A 19278-nucleotide genomic window follows, 5' to 3' on the forward strand; every position below is an offset into this window, starting at 1 on the left:
GAGAATTTCCATAGACAATGCCACAGAACAGCATACATAGTATTATCTCCTTTGTAAATCATGTAACGTAGATTGAGTTGAGAGCATCTGACAGCTTAGGGTCACCAAGTAGACTTCAATGGCTGAGCCCAGGTCTCCTTGAGGCTAGTCCCACACTGGCTATCACACTGGTTGAAATATTCATGTTTTAAAACAAAAAAATCCAGAACTAAACACCTGCAATGCTGTATGCTTATTCAAAATCATTCTTTTGAACAGAGATAAAACTCCAGCTATGTCGCTTAGATTAAAGGCAGCTAAAATATTATTGTTGCACTATAAGAATAGCTAAAATAACTTGCCAAGGGAAAGAATGCACTTTCCCTGGAAGTAAATTCTTTATGCATATTCAAGTCCTTCCAGAAAAATGCTACTTACCCTGAAAAAGTTGCAAAATTATGAGGTCTCCATGTACAGTTGACATTTTAATAGTTTTAAACAGCTTCCTGACTAGCAATCGGTATTTGTTACAAAAGGAAAGTCAAAGAGAATACAGGGTTTAAGAACGTTTCAAAATCTTCCCTGACTTTTGATCTTTCTTGGCTACTGCCTTCTGACAGGCTGTTTCTCAGGCTTATTGCAAATCTTCCACTGCAAATACTCCTTGCCTTTTTTTGCTTTAATGAACTCTTGGACAGACAACTCTCGACTGTGAAAAACAAAGGCAGTACAGTACACAAATACTAGGTGTTTCTACCAGGAAATAGAAAAATACGGACGTCAGGGTTGTCTTGACTTGGCTTATTAATCGATATTCAGTAGTTACACAAGAACTAAATAGAGCTGTTAGAAAAAATTATTACCGAGGCATTATAGTACGGCAAGACATTGACACTAATGTCAGAAAATTAAAGGAGTATACTTTTTTTAAACTTGAGGAAATAGAACTCCTCCTGCATATTCCTTACCCAAGAAAAATGGAAAAGACAGTTGGATATACAGATCCAACTTATATACTTGTAAGTAATTTAAATTTATACCCAATCAATTCAGGAAATTGAGTATTTTCCAATCAAGTCAACCATAATCAGTAGTGTTTACATTTCACCAGTTTGCCTGAAGAACAATTGGCAAGCATAACACTTCAAAACTAAAGCTCAGCAAACCGGTGTAGGAACAAGAGAAGAACACAGTTTTAGAGGTTGAATTCGTCCATCAGTCACTTTAAAAAGATGCCCAGCAAAATTGAGTTGCATATTGAACGCTGCAGCGGACTCTATACTATTCCACAAATTCAAAGAAAGGAACTTAAAACCTTTTCTTTCCAGAATTTCAAGTATTTCATTTGTATCTTACTAATGAATAGAACTGCTGTCTTAAACCAATTTTCTGTTTTAATATGTTTTAAAAACACCATTATAATCATTCTTTCCCTGTCTTACTTAAAATCCTTCCTGGCCAGTCTCGTGATTTATGTAGTTTTTATTTTCTTCAGTTCAACCAGACTCTTACGTTTATTTATTATAAGACTTCTTCCTGCTATTTAAACACTGCAAACTAACTTTCATACTTTATTTGAGGCCACATGGGTTTGTGATTCTAATTATTGTTACACTTTTAAAGTCTCTAGAACAGAGTTCATTGCAACACTCCTTAAAAGCTTATTTACATAAATCTTTTTTATGAACCAATGAAGCTTCTCAAAAATGCTAAATAATAGCAATAGCAGTAGACTTATATACCGCTTCATAGGCCTTTCAGGCCTCTCTAAGCGGTTTACAGAGAGTCAGCATATTGCCCCCAACAATCTGGGTCCTCATTTTACCCACCTCGGAAGGATGGAAGGCTGAGTCAACCCTGAGCCGGTGAGATTTGAACCACTGACCTGCTGATCTAGCAGTAGCCTGCAGTGCTGCATTTAACCACTGCGCCACCTTGGCTCTTATAAAACAAATAAAACACAATGGTAGAAGAGAGGGGAAAATGAGACTTCTGCCACAAATGAAAACCTCAGTATCAGTTCTTAATCTTTTTTAGCACGTTCTCCCTACAATGCTACTGAGTCAACTTAAGTCAACTCTCGTTACACGAAATCAGGTATGAAACATAAAGTGAGCATAGGTAGTCTTCAGCCTATGATCACAACATTTCTGTTGCAAAGTGAGACAGTTGTTATGTGAATTTTGCCCCATTTTACGACTTTTCTTGCCACAGTTCCTTAAGTGAATGCCTGCAGGTGTTTATTTAGTAACACAGTTGTAAAGTGAATCTGGCTTCCCCACTGACTTTGCTTGTCAAAAGGACGCAAAAGGTGATCATATGACCTCTGGGAAACAGCAATCATCATAAATATGTTGTGAAGAATCCAAATTTGATTTGATGAAGTAAAACTATTAAAAGGAAAGTGAAGATAAATATCACTTTGGGAAAACAAAGAATTCTAATAATTGTTCAAAAAGCTGACAAAACTAGCTTTTTAAGAATATTCTTTATCAAGCATTCAAACCACAATAGTTCGAGTTCACATTAATCTACATTAATCTAAGATTTGTTTTAGCTATTTTTATTGAATCAATGAAACCTGCAAGTTCTTAAACCATGATTTGTACAAATCTTAGTGACAAAACAAAACTAATGACTTATAGTATGGTTTTAAAGCAATGTATGAACTAAGGATCTTTACAATCAAAGCCAAAAAGGTGCTCTGAAGGGGTCTTGATTGTGCATGCTACGTCTATGGGTCCCCCCCTTAAAGAAACTGCATATTTTTCTGGTTCCCATAGTAGCAACACAATCCCAGGAAAATATGCCTTTGAAGAAACCAACATAGAAATGGCCAAGGGCATGCTGTCAGCCTCTCCTTAACTCAAACACAACTTTTCATTGCATCATGCCATTACTGTGAAAGGCTGGGAAAAGACATTATTTCTTTACAGAAGCACTGATAGATGGGGCATGTGCACCTATGCTGACTCTAAAGTACCCTTTTGGCTTCATATTCAAAGTGCTTTATATCTCTAATCTGTATCAAGGCAAAGAATAAGCAGGTGATATTTAACAAGAAAGCATCGGAGTTGGGACTACAAAATTAATCTCTAGATACAGTTGTCTATGTGGATTAAAATTACCATTAGACATTTTAGAATTTTCAGCCTTACTCAAAGCTATTTTATAACACTCTTGAACAAAGACTTACTACAGGGCAAAATGTAGATACAGATGTGAAAGCATTTTTACTTGCAAAAGGAAAATAAACACAAGTACTTTGTTCAACTATGTCTGTCTTTTCTCATGCCTCTTCAAAACCTACGAATAATCTAAATTCATCTTCATAAAATGCTTTGTGGTTTCACAAAAGAAACCATTCCAAACATTGGGAGAATATACATATTTATTTACAACATTTAGTTTATACCTTAATCAGATTTGTATCAAATGGTGAGCTGGTAATTTCATTTTAATGTGATCTGTCTCAGATGAAGTATCATAGTTTCTCTGAGAAAAAGCCCCAATGTTAAACCATGGCTTATACATCCTAGTTTTAACCATGCATTGCTGTATTTCAGTGTAGGATCCTGAATTACGATTGTCTCTGCCCTTGCCTGTCTATAGTCATGTAATCCAATAGCAGCCAAAATAGAACTCTTTTTAAGCTGCACTTTCTTATCCCCAAATATTAAAACCCATATTTGCCTTATTCATTTCACAGAAATGAAAAGAAAGCACTTAGGAAAGTACAAATATATAATACTCTTACAAAAGGAGATGCAGATAGGTGAATGAATCTGTCATTAAAAGAAACCCACAAACACAAATACTGGAAAGTAATTTATAATCAAACAGGACCACCATGTTGTACCAACTTTGGATGGCTCACAATCAAGAGATAAGAGATATCCATGTACAATAAAAATATTAAAACCAAAAACGTGGCACCGTAGCTAAACTTTACCATGAAGCCCACAACAGGTAATTTCACGAAGCTCACCTTAACCCAGTGCTTGAGGAAAAAGTCAAGCCTTAAGTGCTTTTCAGAATGTTAAAAGAGTGGGTGGGGGGAGGCTGACGAATCTCAGGGAGATGGGGCTGCCACAGAAAAGGCAAGCTTCCTAGGTCCCATAAAATGGCAACATTCGAAGGATGGATCTAGGAAAGTGCCCGCCCTATCCAATCTCATATGATAGGTAGATGTTTTTAGGAAGAGCAAGTCCTATGCCATAAAAGGCTTTAAAGGTTAAACCAACTCGCACAATAGAGGTGCTACCTAGATTACAATAAAAGCAACAGTGGAAATTTAGCAGGAATTAGAAAACAATCCATGTATGTTTAAAATTGTATTTGTATTTGTATGTTTTACTCTTTAAAAATGTATAACTAATAAAGATTACTTAAAAAAAAAAAAACAATCCATGACTATTTTGTCTGCCTGCAAGACTGACTCTTGCTTGTTCCTGTTGTGGTCCGTTGGCGGCCTGCGGAACTGGCAGTAAAGTCAGACAATGAGGAGGTTGGGGAGGAACATGGACCAGTCCTGGAGTCTGGGGAAGGCTCGGTTGAGGGCTCTGCATTAGGGGCAGAGAGGGGGTCGGGCCATCTGGGAATTATGTGCTGCCTCCGGAGCCTCCAGAGTTGGACATCAGCGAGGCAGAGAAACAGGGGGAACCTGTTCCCAGTGCACGCATACAGAGCTGCCAGAAGGCAAGACCAGTTAAAACAAAAGGGGCAACTCGGGAGTAAGGCTTGGAGATGATTGGCCCCTCCCATAAGACATAAAGGAGGAGTAAAGGTATGTGAGCCTTTTCAGGAAGCAACTTTGTTCGTTCTGGTCGGTTTAAACTTTGAAGTTCCATTTTGACTCTGGGCTCCATTTGGCCTTACAAAGCTAATTGGCAAGTAGGTCTTTGGCAGCGTTTCAAGGGAGATAAAGGTGGGTGCTTATCAGCCTTATCTTGAAAGACTGTAGCAGACTTCTGTTGGACTCTTTACAAACTATTTGTGATTCATTAAGGGCTGTGAGTGAACATAATTCACAGCCGTTGAAATAAAACAAGGGTTTGGGGGACTCAGCATGTTATTTTTACTGTCTCAGGAAGCCTAGGTCGGAACAGTTCCAGAAACCACAGTTACAAGAAAGCCTGGTTTGGCGTTATGTGCAAATGCAGAGTATATATATATATATATATATAATTCCTAAATCCAGTAAAAGATATGAAGTATTTTTAAAACTCCTGCGTTTTTGCTTAATTTAGAATCAGAGTATTACTAAAATGTCCCCTAGCACAGAGTTCACCAAGGTTTCCAGCTTTGTAGCCTGGTGAGGGGGGGAATGGATGGTTACATGTGAGTGGACAGCAAGCATGCACACATGAGCGCAGCTCCATGTGCATGAGCACACACTCACCCTGTGCTTGTGCAAGTGGAGATGTGCACATGCACGCCACAGACCAGTAGTGGGCTATGGGAAGGAGGTTGGTGACTATAAAACCTGGTTTCTATCAGCCCAGTTTGTTTTAGGTTGTTATGAAATGTACTCTCCCTTCGCATCCTTTTAAAATTGCTTCCTTTCATGCAACCATTTTTTCCTTCCTCCCATCTGAAGAAATCAAAATGCCACAGAAACCAAAAACAAAACAGGGTTAGAAACATAATGTAAAGCTTACTTCTGTTTATCAGAAATTATTTCAAGACACTAGGCATATGAAGAGTTTACTCACAGAGAAGATGGACTCCCTGTGGAAAACAGAATAAGTATATATATTTTTATCACTCTTTAGTGTGAATCACACTTTCTGCCTTTGTTAGCAATTTTCTATAATTAACTTTTTATGTAAAACTATATATTTCTGACTAACATGAAAGAAATGCAGAAGCTTTTATAATCCTAGCAATCTGGAGAACATTTATTTAATAGATAGGAACATTTTTATTAAAGTACCCTCTGAACATGGCAGAAGGTTAACAGTGTTTCAATTAATAGGCTTACAAAATAAGCTTTCCAGTATGATAATTCATTCTGGATCCAGAATGCTTCTTTGGAAGAAGGAACAGTGGCACCTGCTTTGAAGGAGACAGTGTTCTTTCTCCTTCTCTACAGCTCATCACTGGACACAGCAGTGCTGGACAATTTTCATCCTGTGTCCAATTTTCTCTTCTTGAAGAATATTGTTGAGAAGGTGGTAGGCTACAGCTTCTTCAAATTGATAATTTGGATTCACTGGTCAGGCTTCAGATTGGGACACAATATCAAGGTGGCATTAATCACGGTTGTGGATGAGCTTTTACAGGCCCAGGATGAGAGTGGTACACTTCCATCTTGGCCCTATTTGATCCATCAGCAGCTTTTAATACCATTAATCATGGTAGCCAGCTGATGGAACTTGGAGTGGAAGGAAATTTTTCAATGGTTCTTCATCCAAGGCCATTCCAGTCAGTGTTGGTAGGTAGGGGAGAGATCTAGTGTAGACCCCTGCTTTATGGGATGAATCAGGGCTCAACTTTCTTCTCACATCTAATAAAAATGTTGGATGTGATGATTCATTTGCACAGGGTAAAGTACCATCTGTATACTGATAATACTTGGCTGTATATATCTGCCCCAGGGTGCCCAAGTGATGTCACTGAGGTGCTTTCCTAGTGCCTGAAGGCTACATTGGTCTAGATTAAATAACTTGGCTTCAGCTCAACCCTGAGAAATCTGAGAGGCTGTGAGTTTTAGAGTCTCCCGTATCTAGTGACCTCCATCTGGTTGGACTGATAATTCATCAGTCAGCTGGTGCACAATCTAGAGATTCTATTCTACTCATGGCTCAGCTCTAAAAACAGGTAGCATCCATAGTCAGGAAAGCTTTTACACAAATACATTTTGTGCACAAGTTGAGCCTTTTCCTAGTTTGAGGTGCACTGTTCAAAGTTACTCATTCCTAAGTTACCTTCCAATAGGACTATTGTAATGCATTCTACACAGGGCTGCCCTTGAAGATCATTTGGAATCCACAGCTAGTCCAGAATGCAGCAGTAGAGTTAGCAGTGGAGACCTCCTGATATGCCCATGTAATACCACTGCCGTGTGAGAGCTGCACCAGCTTCCGAGCAGCTTTCTGGGTACAATTCAAAATGTCAGATGTCACCTTTAAAGCCCTACATAGCATGTGGCATGTTACCTTCAATATTCATACTGAATATGGCAGACTGGGCATGCTCTCCAGGTCCTCTCAGTAAAACAATATCACCTGGTGGGGTCTTGGAAGCATGTTTTCTTTATCATAGTAGGTTCCGCAGATGCTCTATTCCTTGCCTGTTTTTCAATCCTTCCAACTACCAAAGTTTGGAATCACCAATTTTGCACTTTGGCTAAATCCACAAAACATGCAAACTCTCATCCAGATGATTTCTTGTCAGAAGATTCCAGTCAGAGTGTTAATTTTCTTCCAAGGCAAATGGCAACCAGATTGTACTTCTCCTTTTCTTCAGCTATGTATCACATAAGACACTGATTCCCTTCTTCCTGCCATAACCAGGAATCATAGTTCTGAAAGTGCTGCAGCTTCCTTCACAGCTTCCACCCAGCTTTTAACCTTTCCAGGTACCCAGGAATCCATGATCCACCTTATATTTACTGGGAGAGGGTCATGACTTACAGTCTAAGAACTCCTGCTTTAAGCTATAATTTGATTTGTGTTTTCCTTAAACATGTTATGGGAAGCTACCATCATGATTTTTAAATTGTGGTTTACACCATGGAATTGTGCAAACCTAGGCAGCTATGCTTTACATCCAATAAACCATGATTAATTAAATTGGGGCTTAATACAATGTATAAACCATATATATATAGTTATATTTATGCTGATAAATAAATAAAGGGAGACAAATGTAACAAAAAAGGCAACAGTAAAAAATATTGGGTTTCTGTCTGGATGGTCTCTTGTGACGAGCCTAATGACAGAGAGTGGAAGTGTGACCTTCCTCCCATACTTGGGCATACCAGGGGTTGTGACTTTAAAATAAATATATATATATATATATATATATATATATATATATATATATATATATATATATATATATATATATATATATATAATATACATATAATACATAATACATAATACATAATACATAATACATATATATATATATATATATATATATATATATATATATATATATATATATATATATGTTTTCTGAGGTTTTCGCGGGTGTTAGTATGTAGGTCTCTAGTTGTTCGGGTTTTCTCCCGCGTAGAATTGGAGATGTCTTGGCGACGTTTCGACGAAGTCACATTCGTCATCTTAAGGCTGCTGCTGACTACTTCAGGTTTGGTGTTTCCAGGAGTAGTGCTGGAAACACCAAACCTGAAGTAGTCAGCAGCAGCCTGAAGATGACGAATGTGACTTCGTCGAAACGTCGCCAAGACATCTCCAATTCTACGCGGGAGAAAACCCGAACAACTAGAGACCTACATATATATATATATATTCATTCACTTCCAACATAGCAACTCAGGGCCAGAACATTCCCAGTGCCTGGCAAGTCCTAAATCTTCCTATTCTTTATTTTAAAAAAGGAACATAAATGATTTTTGAAAAGCAGCACAATCTCTAGAGCTAAGTATGAATCCAAAACATTCTTAGAAATGAAAGAAGGCGGCAGAGGTATGTCCTTAAACAGTCACATAAAAACACAAAATTCTCCTTCTTGGTCCCCCTATTCTCACACCCACTTATTTACTTCTTATGTATTGTTCGTATATGTTCACACTTACTCTTGCACACATAAATACAGACACCTTCACAAATTTGTTCCTCATTTGTCTCCTCTCTTTAGCCCTCAGTTTACTTTCTGCTGTTTTTTCAATTCATAAAAGAAAAAGCAACAGCTGCTCTAGGAAACTGGGGGTGACAGCAGACATTAAACAAGATGGAAGGAAAAAAACAAATATGGGAAAGGGGTTTCATGTTTGCGTATGTTTCTAATATATTTCCATGCGGACATTTTCTCAAAAATCCAAATGTGCTTACTAGCCCAAAAAGAATGGAGAACCTTAATTTACCTTAACTGGGAAGCTGCATTTCCCAGTTCGAACCCCTTCTTCATCCGTCTGCCATTGATGTGGTCTACTGGCTTCAGGAACGTAGACATCTTTCTTTCTCCTGAAGCTCTGTCGTAATTTATTCATTGCTCAATTTTTGTGCCCTACAAGAAAGAAAGAAAAAGAACAGTTTCTCCATTATTTTTGAACAAAAAGTTAAAGGTATCATAATTTACAAATAAACATCTAATACAGATTAGTCCAAAGAATAAGCTTACTTTTATACTTACAATAATAAGCAAGAAAAGAGGGGAACCTAACAGGAATTTACTTATCCATCAGGTGAGTCCGTAATAATTTTTCTTTTTAAGTCAGGAATATAGCTGGCTAATGTAACAGAAAGAGAAAGGAAAGGAAAGAAACACAAATCTTCCCATTTGTGGTGCTCTAAAAAGACAAAGTGAGGACCAATTAACATAATGTACAATTATGAACTGCATTACTTGTAGCATGTTTTTCTTCCTTTCTAAAAACAATCCCAGGTATACTTTCAGCAAATGTGAGCTTGCAAGTGCCTGTGGGTGGGGGGAGTCCAGCAGAGAGCAACCAGATTTGATGAAAAAGGCAAAGATTTGTCAGTTCAAGGAAAAAAGGCTCAACAAGAGAAATGGACAGTGAAAGCAATTTCTCAACCAGAGAAATGGACTGTGAAAGCAATTCTCTAGAAGGAAGACACAGAGGAGCCAATGCAGCGGGTAAGAGTTATGGACTAGAAGCTAGAAATATAAAAGATATTCTGCACAGCAAGATTTTAAGAAGTTTTCAGAGCCCTACAGATGAAACTGGCTCTGTAAATAACAACTATAAACATATTATCACAGATATGTAAAATCTTGGAAGGAAGCTGAAACTCTGGGGGTTTAGATGGTATTATCACCAGTTACTATTCCAGAGGAAGGAAGGGAGGGAGGGAGGGAGGGAGGGAGGGAGGGAGGGAGGAGGGAGGGAGGGAGGGAAGGAAGGAAGGAAGGAAGGAAGGAAGGAAGGAAGGAAGGAAAGATGCAAATTAAAGACTATCGTGTTTTCCCAAAAATAAGATAGGGTGTTATTTTTTTTGACCCCCGAAATAAGCGCTTGGCCTTATTTTCGAGGAGATCTTATTATTTTTGAGGTGCAGGAGGTGGCAAGCATGGTCACCTGATGGCTGCTGCTGTGTTGCCATATTTTCGAGGAGGGCTTATTTTGGAGAGAGGGCTTATTTTAGCGCATGAGCTTAAAAGCCCGATTGGGTTTATTATCCGAGGAGGTCTTATTTTCAGGGAAACAGGGTAGTTATGCAAAATGTGGCAGCTGGAGAGATTTGGATCCTAGAACCATTGCCTGAGGAACAAAATGATAGTTTGCTCATATACAATGGGCTTCACCTCACAAAGAATAGCCAACATGTACTTTAGACAAAGCAAAACTAATTAGGAGGGTTTTTATTGAATCCTGTTGAGATAGAACAAAAACTCTGAATTTAGGACCTTCGAATTATGCACTACAGAAAATGGAAATGTTGCTAAATAGAGCCTATTAAACCACTCAAGAGCAATCAGAAAGAATGCTGGCTCATAAAATACATAAACTTCACTGTCCAAACAGCAATGTTCAAAATATGGGAAGCAAGAAAAGAAGCTGAGCTTCATCTCTCAGTGCAAATGTTTTAATGGAAATCTGGTGGAATGACTCCCATGAAAGGAATACAGTAATTAAAGGATAACATCTGTCCAAAAGGACCAATGGAAAAGAACCTAACATTGCACTATGTGTTAAAAGTACACATTCTTTCTCAGAAACCAAAATGACGAAACGAATTGAAAGTAATAGCAACATCTTTACAGCAACTATTGCAAAGTTCTTTACTTTAGAAATATAAATTAAATATACAAGTATCAGATGAGGGACAACAGGTTTGATACTCGTAGTTTTGAAAAACATCTTAGAATCTTAAACTACTGAAAACTTACAACCCAGCAGTGTGTTATCTCTGCAAAGGAGGCAAATGTATAATAAACTCGTACAACCTTTAAAAACATATATACCATACCATTTTATCTACTTGTTGAAGAATTTTTATGATGGCAAAGAATAGTTAAAATGGACTATAGAGCAATGAAGTGGTTCAAAACAGGGAAAGGAATGAGCCAAGATTGTACATTGTCACAATTATTCAGGAAAAAAAAACCTTGGTAAAATGTTATCCATTGAGTCATAGAGTTGAAACCAGGCAAATAACTGAATAGCAACAACGAAAGGAGAGAGGAAAATGCTGCAAAATTTCAGGAATTTAAGTGAAAGATCAAATCCATTTTAGTCAAATAAATGTAGCTTCTATAGACATCTGCTTCACACATTCATATTTCTACTGTTAAGTCTTCTTACTGGGGTTTATCTGCAAATGTGTGAAGCTGAAAGAACTCCTGGACAACGATTTAAAAATTTAGTTTGTGAACTCATCCACATACTGTAATTACATGCCTCTGGGCTTGCTGATTTATACGTAGAATTAATAAACCTGCTGGAAAATTGTGGACTTTTTACAATACTCATTTCAAGCCTCCTTTGGAAGAAGAGGAAAAATTTAATCGGTTCAGAAGATCAGTATCAAATTGGCTAGAGAGCACACATAGAGTAGCTGCACCCCATTAGTTTCTTTGAAAATATAATAAAAAAAAAATAAAGCTACACAGAAATAGTACATAAAGTATCAGGAAGTTAGAGTGAATGGTAGGACATACCATAGTAGATATTTTTGTAGTAATGCTTAACATATTTTTAATATTCCTAATGTTCCATCAGTCCCCAAAATGTCAGGAGTCTAAATTTAGAAGCTTAATAATATGTTGGTTTCATCATGAGAACTCTTTTCCATCTTTGCTTAAGATTGTTATCATTTTAGAGATGTAGCTAAAATCCAGAAAGATTCAACAGCTTGATATATGGAAGCTATTCATTTCCACATACGGTACCAAATAGCCTTTGTCAATTATAACCCAAGATCTATACGTATTTTGATATATATATTCAGAAATATAATCTTTTTAATTTGAAATTATAACATAAATGTGACCAAATAGAAAAATGTTTACATGATTTTAAATACTGGATCGCCATGATCCCAGTATTTAATTTTGGTACTATTCAAATGCTCAGTCACATTTATTACAAATATAGTTACAAACTGTACAGTTTGCTTTCTTGGCATGACTAAAAGGCAAATCCCACAGCTTTTCAAATGCTTAATTTTAGCAGGCAATATACAATGTATATTCATGAAATTATTTTACTTTTCCTAAACTTTGGCAAGAATATATTCAATTTAAAATTTGTGATTAAATCAAACTACCACTAAAGTTTATCAGAAATTTCATTTTGCCTCTGATGTGCACTTCTTTTCTACATCTGCTATTTAATGGTAAATATGGGACGTATAGCTTATAACACAAACCCACATAATTCTGATTTTTTACAGTTCAACAGAAAATACGAACAGGAAAAGCAAACAGAATGTACTTAAAATTTACAGCATTTACATCTAGCATGAGAAAACATTTATACTTGGATAATAGTGTCTAGCAGCTTTTTATTTTCCAACTTAAAAAAAATACAATTCAGCCTACAGAACAAACATTTAAATGGTCTACTTTTGTGAAACCAATCAACAAATCCCTACCAAAACTGGAATAGCCCTGGGACTGTTTATACAAAATGTGTTGGTCATGCTAAAAGAACAGTGTTTGCCAACTGTTCTGGAAAATATTATCAGCAATGTTGTTTGTTTTACCTGATGTATTTTTCATAGTGTTACTAGTGAACATCTAAGTTTTGGGAGGGCAGGAATACCATTCAGAAGCAACTCTTATAATTTCATGATCTAAGTTGATCTATGTTGGCTCCTTCAGAAGCCTAGAATTCTTCTCATGATAAAGTAACAGAAAGCAAACTAAATACTTAATCACTAATTAGAAATGGAAACAACATCCAGCTCCAGAGATATAATATTACTACTGACGTTGGCAAATCAAAATATAGACATAAGGAATTCCGTATCCTTAGTTCCTTATACATTGCAGTAATATATTTTATTTTGTTTAGCATTTTGTGTGAAGCTACTTGCTAGTTTCTAAACCACATCTTATATCTTTTTATTTTATTATCAAAATTTCTATACATTCCCAAATCTAAGGATTCTTAAACACTAGGTGATTTTGAAAAGCAACCAATAGTGGTTTAATAAGCCATAATTAAATTATTCATTATACTGAATCTAGTCTGTGTCATTATTCGAGACTATCACTTGAGAAAATATTGGACAGAAAGCATGTTTGTATTGAAACAAGAGCTATACACAGCTCTACTTCTTTTCTAAAATAAACATTCTAGCATAAATCATGAATTTATGATAACATGTGAATCTGACAAAAAAACAATTCTGCAATATAGTATACCATTATTATTAACACTACTTGCTGTTCATTTCTAAACAGTTCTCATCTGGAAAATCTTACATGAACTGATAACAGGAAGTTTACAACACAGGAAGGATGCAATACTGGTAAATATTTATATCACAATTTTCACACTGAAAGCTGTCTATACTCTAAAAGTGATAATATAATCGTAACGTAAGAAGAAACACTCCCCAAATCTCATATTTTTGCAGATGCTTAACATGTTGCAAGCAAATAATTTCTCTTCTGCAATCAGGGTGAACAGATTTATCACTCTACATAACAGCAATTCTCAGAACTGAAGGAAGAGTCAATAAAGGTTCTAACCAAACTATGTCAGCAAATCTGGACAACTACAGTGGCGGAGGTCCGTCTACATATCCATAACCAAAGAAGAGAGACTTAACGGAGTGTGCAAACTATCATACAATATCCTTAATTTCACAAGCTAGCAAAATAATGTTTAGAATCATCCAACGCAGATTAAAAATCTATATGGAAAAAGAAATATCAGATGTTTAAGATGGCTTTCTTTATAAAGGGTCGTAGATCAAGATACATGATTGCTGATGTGTAATGGATAATTGAGAAATTCAAGGATATAAAAAAAAAACCCCAGTCATGTGGTTCATTCATTACAGAAAGGCCTTGCAGTGTGTTGACCATAAGCTATGAGATATACAGCGACTACAATTGAGCCTAAACTTTCAGTTGCTAAGTGAAACATTTGTGAGGTTTACCTCATTTTACGACTTTTCTTCCCACAGTTGTTAAGTGAATCACTGCAGTTGTTAATATAATTGTTAAGTGAATTGGGTTTTCCCGCATTGACTCTGCTTGTCAGAATGTTGCAAAAGGCGATGACATGACCCTGGGACCCTGCAATTGTCATAAATATAATTTATATAATCAATTAAATATAATTTAATCAATTGCCAAGCATCTGAATTTTGATCAGGTGACCATGGGGATGCCACAACAGTTGTAAGTGTGAAAAATGGTAATAAGTCACTTTTTCAGTGCCATTGTAATGAGGACTACCTGTACTTAAAAAAATGGGAAGCCTGGAAAATCTCATGTAAAACCTATATAAGGTTCAGGGAATCCCAATCTGAATGTAATATGGCAAAGTAGTTTAGCTCTAGGTTGGCAAAAGTTTGTATACTGTATACCAGTGGTCCCGCAATCCCCGATCCGTGGACTGGCACCAGTCTAAAGCATGCCAAAAACTGGGCCGCGCAAACAAGAGAAGCCCCATCCGTGGGATGCAGGCAGCACACGAAACCACACACCCTGTGCTCCACAAAAATAATCTCTGTCCACAAAGGTTGGGGGCCGCTGCTGAATACAATATATACTGTATACTTTATCCTATATGCAGAATATAGAGTATATGGAGAGATTGTGGATTAGAAGGAGATGAGTGTGGTTTTAAAATTGGAGGAAGAACCATCAATAGCCTGCAATATGCTAAGAGGGAAATATTTGATGTAAAGATAGTCCCAAGAAGCAATTTCAATGCCTATAATTATTTGATTTACCATTGCCACATACAATGGGAAAGCATTTAGAACTTAATAATGCTTACCATATTTTTGGAGTATAAAACACATCTTTTTCCCCCTAAAAGAGAATGGAAATGTTGGTGTGTCTTATACACCAAATAAAGCCATCTTTGGCCTCCCGAAGCCCTGCTCCCGCATCCCATTTTTGTGAAAAATGAGCTGTTTTTCACAAAAATGGAAGTGTTTTTGCCTTCCCCCAGCCCTGCTGAAGCCTGCAAAGTACTCCTGGGGCCCAGAGAGGACAAAAACTTTTTTTTCTTACTTACCTCTTCGAAATCTTGGTGCGTCTTATACACCAGTGTGTCTTATAGTCCAAAAAACACGGTGTACTGAGAATTTGTAATAATTGTTTAATTTTTATATTTATAAAATAATGTTTAGCATGTGTTTTACAGTTGAAAATGATAAATAGTGCTAACATCAATATAAATAGTTTAGAGCTCTGGGATTTCTCAAGATGATATAATTATTTTAATCAATGAAATAATGTATTCTCACTTTTATGACAATAGTAAATTATATTTATTTACTAATATTTTATTTTTCATACATGAGTTTTCTCATTTTTTAAATTTTTGTATTATTTTATTCTTCAAATGCTTTAAATAAATATATATTTAAAAAAGAAAACAAATTATGTTGAAACTATAATCATAACTATACACTGCAACAGAAATCACATATGATGGATTTCAGACAAGTTTTCATCTTTTCATAAAATAGTGTTCTAAGCAATATTTTATGAAAAGCAGTAAAAAGCATTTTAAAATTTTATTTATATACTTATTTGCAGGACTTCTAGATGACTCCAATCATAGTAGATTCTAACCAATTACTAGATACATAACCAATATGATAATCAGATTAAAAATAAAGATATGATCCAAAATATGCAGGCACTTTTAGCCACATTTAACACATAATTTTCTTCTGCACAAAAGAGCAAGATGACATATAAAGTCCCAAAGTTACACCAAAAGAGCCAGGTCTATTGAATAGCTTTTTGAAAGTTCATGTAACACCAAATAGGGTCTTTGGGGAAATGTTGCTCCAGAGAGGGGAAATAACAGAGAAAGCTCTATTTGCTGGACACTGCTGATATGGCTCCTTTATAGAAGGAATCTAAAGAGAGTTATCTCTTCCTGATAGGCAGAACCCACTGGGAAACGGACATTTAAGAGTACTAAGATCCACGAAAGCCTTTAAAAGTAACAACCACTACCTTGTATTACAAGCAACATGATCACCAGTCCAGCTCTAAAAGTAGTGGTATTTACACAGGCAAATCAATAACAGCCATAATATCTGAGTGGCCTTCAAGAGCAAACCCATGTAGAGAATATTGCAGCAATTCAGACAACAGATGATCAAGGCATGACCTATGATGAACTCTCAAATAGGAGGAGCCCAGGTTACACCCAAAATTAAATATAACACCTTATCCAACCTTTAACTCTTGCTGTAAGATTCTAAGGACGTTAGTATCATGTGCTGCTGAAAGATGAAACAGGAACAAGAGGGTTGAATCTCTTCCTATAGTTGTCCTGTCAGAAGTCATCCACAGGTGTAGATTCAATCCTTTTTAATTTTCAAGTTATTAGGAAGAGAAATGGGTAACTAAAGCTAGCCAAAGTTGCATTCTCCTTCATAATTTCAGAAACAAGTATTGAATCTTCTGATTAATTTTGATATGTTCACATTTTAAACAATTAGAATATTTTAAGGAGTTATTTCAGAATAGGCTTGCCACAAAGTCCAGCTTTTATATTTTAAAAACTTATATTTAACTCTATCAAAGTCTTAGCTCTACACTGGCTTTTTTTTTAAAAAAGAGTCCCTACTTTGCCAAAATGTACTGCACATAATTCAAAAGGCAACAGTTTTATTAGTTTAATAATAAAATATTATTATTATTTATCATTTCATATAAACTATTAAGTTTATATTCTAATTTAAATAGATTTCTAAAGGAGGAGTATAAAAGTGCTAAAAGTTAAAAATGTTTTAGAATGTCATCCTGATATTTAATACTTAGAAAAACTAAACAGTGACTACGTACCTATTCTGAATTATTTCTGAATAGTTTCCTAATAAAGGGTGTAATTCAAACAGGTTGTACAGGGGTTGTAGGTATCTTCAAGGAATATTTTTCTGCTCTCTATACAAAATCATTTCTATCTGCTACAATCCAATTCTTCTTGTAAAACTTCATCTATCAAGATAGCTAAATGGAAAAAGTAGAAACAATTATTCTCCAACACTTCTTATGGAATTAATGATACCTCTGTTTCATACATTTCACTGTAATCAAGCTCAACATTTATACTTGAAACTTCTCACATTTCAACCCTATGATTCTAAGTCTGAACTTAATATGTTTCAGTTCAATACCTACTGCTTCTAGCTTCCCAAAAGGTTTGTAGTGGCATAAAGTTAATAATTCATAGTAATATACAAGTGCCATAAACAGAACTAAATATATTCCAAGACGCACTTACTGCATCTTTGTGAGGTCTCAGAATTCTGGACCTTTTCCCATCCAAAAATGTCTGCAAATAACTGGACCTGACAGACTGAAGACCTGGCTACGAAGCTGCTAATACTGGAACTGGCAGCTTCCAGAATGTTACATAAATGTTGAGCAAATTTCTAATTTCAAAACTGAACAGAACAACCAAATTTCCAATAACTCAAAAAGAGTTGAGGGAAAAAAAATCTAGAATTTAAATTCCGGAACAGTATGGATTTCTGCAGTTAGTAGATTTTCTTTATGTATATGGGTGGGTGTATAAGAGAGGGAGCACACTTCATTGTTTTTTGCAATAAACTAACCTACTTACATCATGTCTGTGGTTTCTGCACTAACAAGTTCCTGAATACCAGGTTTAGTATTTGGACAATGGCAGATTAAGGCTCACTGGTGTGCTAAGCGGTGACAAATCTTGGTGCCCCTCCTTTGTACATACTGTAAAAATCTTCATTGGTTTTTTCTTTCTCAACTTTGTGGTGCCCCCTTTGGGCTGTGCCTTAAGCACATGTTTAGTCTGCTTAACGGTTAATACACCACTATATTTGGGGAATCAAAGTTTATTGCTAAACCTGATTAGAAGTCTGACATAGATCAGGGAAATAAGAAAGGTTGCTACAAAAAAAGATAGGCCTGTCCTTTAATCATAATTTTACTAAAAGAAAGTCTCTGCAGTCACAAATATTTAAAATAGATCTCACTGCCACAAATGTTTCAGGAATTCACAAATGAGTGCTGCTTCCATTGGAAGCAAGAGTATCACTTAGCAAAGTTTGAGAACAAAGGATCCTCAAAGTTTGATGTCTGAGTTTTCAAAGAAATGAATCCAAAATGAAAAATTGTACATTAAAAAATTGTACATTCATTATTCTTGATTCAATAGAAATTACAAGATTAGATAATGTTTTATGTGATTATAAAACAAACATCTATACAGAGGTCTTAGCTATATTCAAAGAATAAAAAATTACCACACTTGTTCTGGAAAAAAAGAAAGTAAAGCACTGTGGTTGGTGAGAACTTTGATCTGCTCTTTCAATTATGTTATCCACCTGATAGCTGCAAGCAAAATGGCAGAAAATGGCTGTTGGTCTTACCTGAACTGCTATTTTCGGGGTTCCGACAGGAGGCTCCGGTGGATGGTATTGACACGCCCATTTGGCCACGAGACTGGGATGAAGCTGAAGACACGCCTCTGTGCTCCCGATTGCATAAAAAAACCCAGGGATCAGGAGAAGTTAAAAATATGTCTCGTCTTTAGCCAGACTGAGATGAAACGGAGAAGGAAGGGTGGAGCACAGAGGCGTGTCTTCAGCTTCATCCCAGTCTCGTGGCCAAATGGGCGTGTCAATACCATCCACTGGAGCCTCCTGTCCCTCACTCCAGAAAAGTACAAAAAGTTTATGGGCTATTAAAAGTTGGCAGTCAACCAACTTATCAATACTTAACTTCTCACAGTGCAGCTGATATATACCACTGAAATCATGATTATTTTCTCTCAACAAAACAGAAAATTCTAAACCACATATTTCAATATATAAATCTCTATCTAGGTAGTCTCTTCTTTCACAATTATAATAATCTGTCTTATTTGAAAACTTTTGACTGCCAAAGCTAATATTTAGCTAACAGAACACATCTATTCTCAGTTCCTAGTTTTGGTATGAGTAAAAGTAGGTC

At 36.1% G+C, this 19278-nt stretch overlaps 1 protein-coding gene across 5 annotated transcripts in view; it reads right to left on the reverse strand.

Annotated features, from left to right (window-relative positions):
* Positions 1-19278, reverse strand: part of NUMB (NUMB endocytic adaptor protein) — a 72224-nt gene that overhangs the window by 25064 nt on the left and 27882 nt on the right. For all 5 annotated transcript variants that reach the window (XM_032228610.1, XM_032228589.1, XM_032228619.1 and 2 more), the window contains exon 2: positions 9035-9177. In XM_032228610.1, coding sequence (XP_032084501.1) covers positions 9035-9160 — 126 coding nt within the window. In that variant the 5' untranslated portion in view covers positions 9161-9177. The remainder of the gene's footprint in view (positions 1-9034; positions 9178-19278) is intronic.

The sequence above is a fragment of the Thamnophis elegans genome, chromosome 1 (assembly GCF_009769535.1).
Source record: "Thamnophis elegans isolate rThaEle1 chromosome 1, rThaEle1.pri, whole genome shotgun sequence".
Taxonomy (NCBI): Eukaryota; Metazoa; Chordata; class Lepidosauria; order Squamata; family Colubridae; genus Thamnophis; species Thamnophis elegans.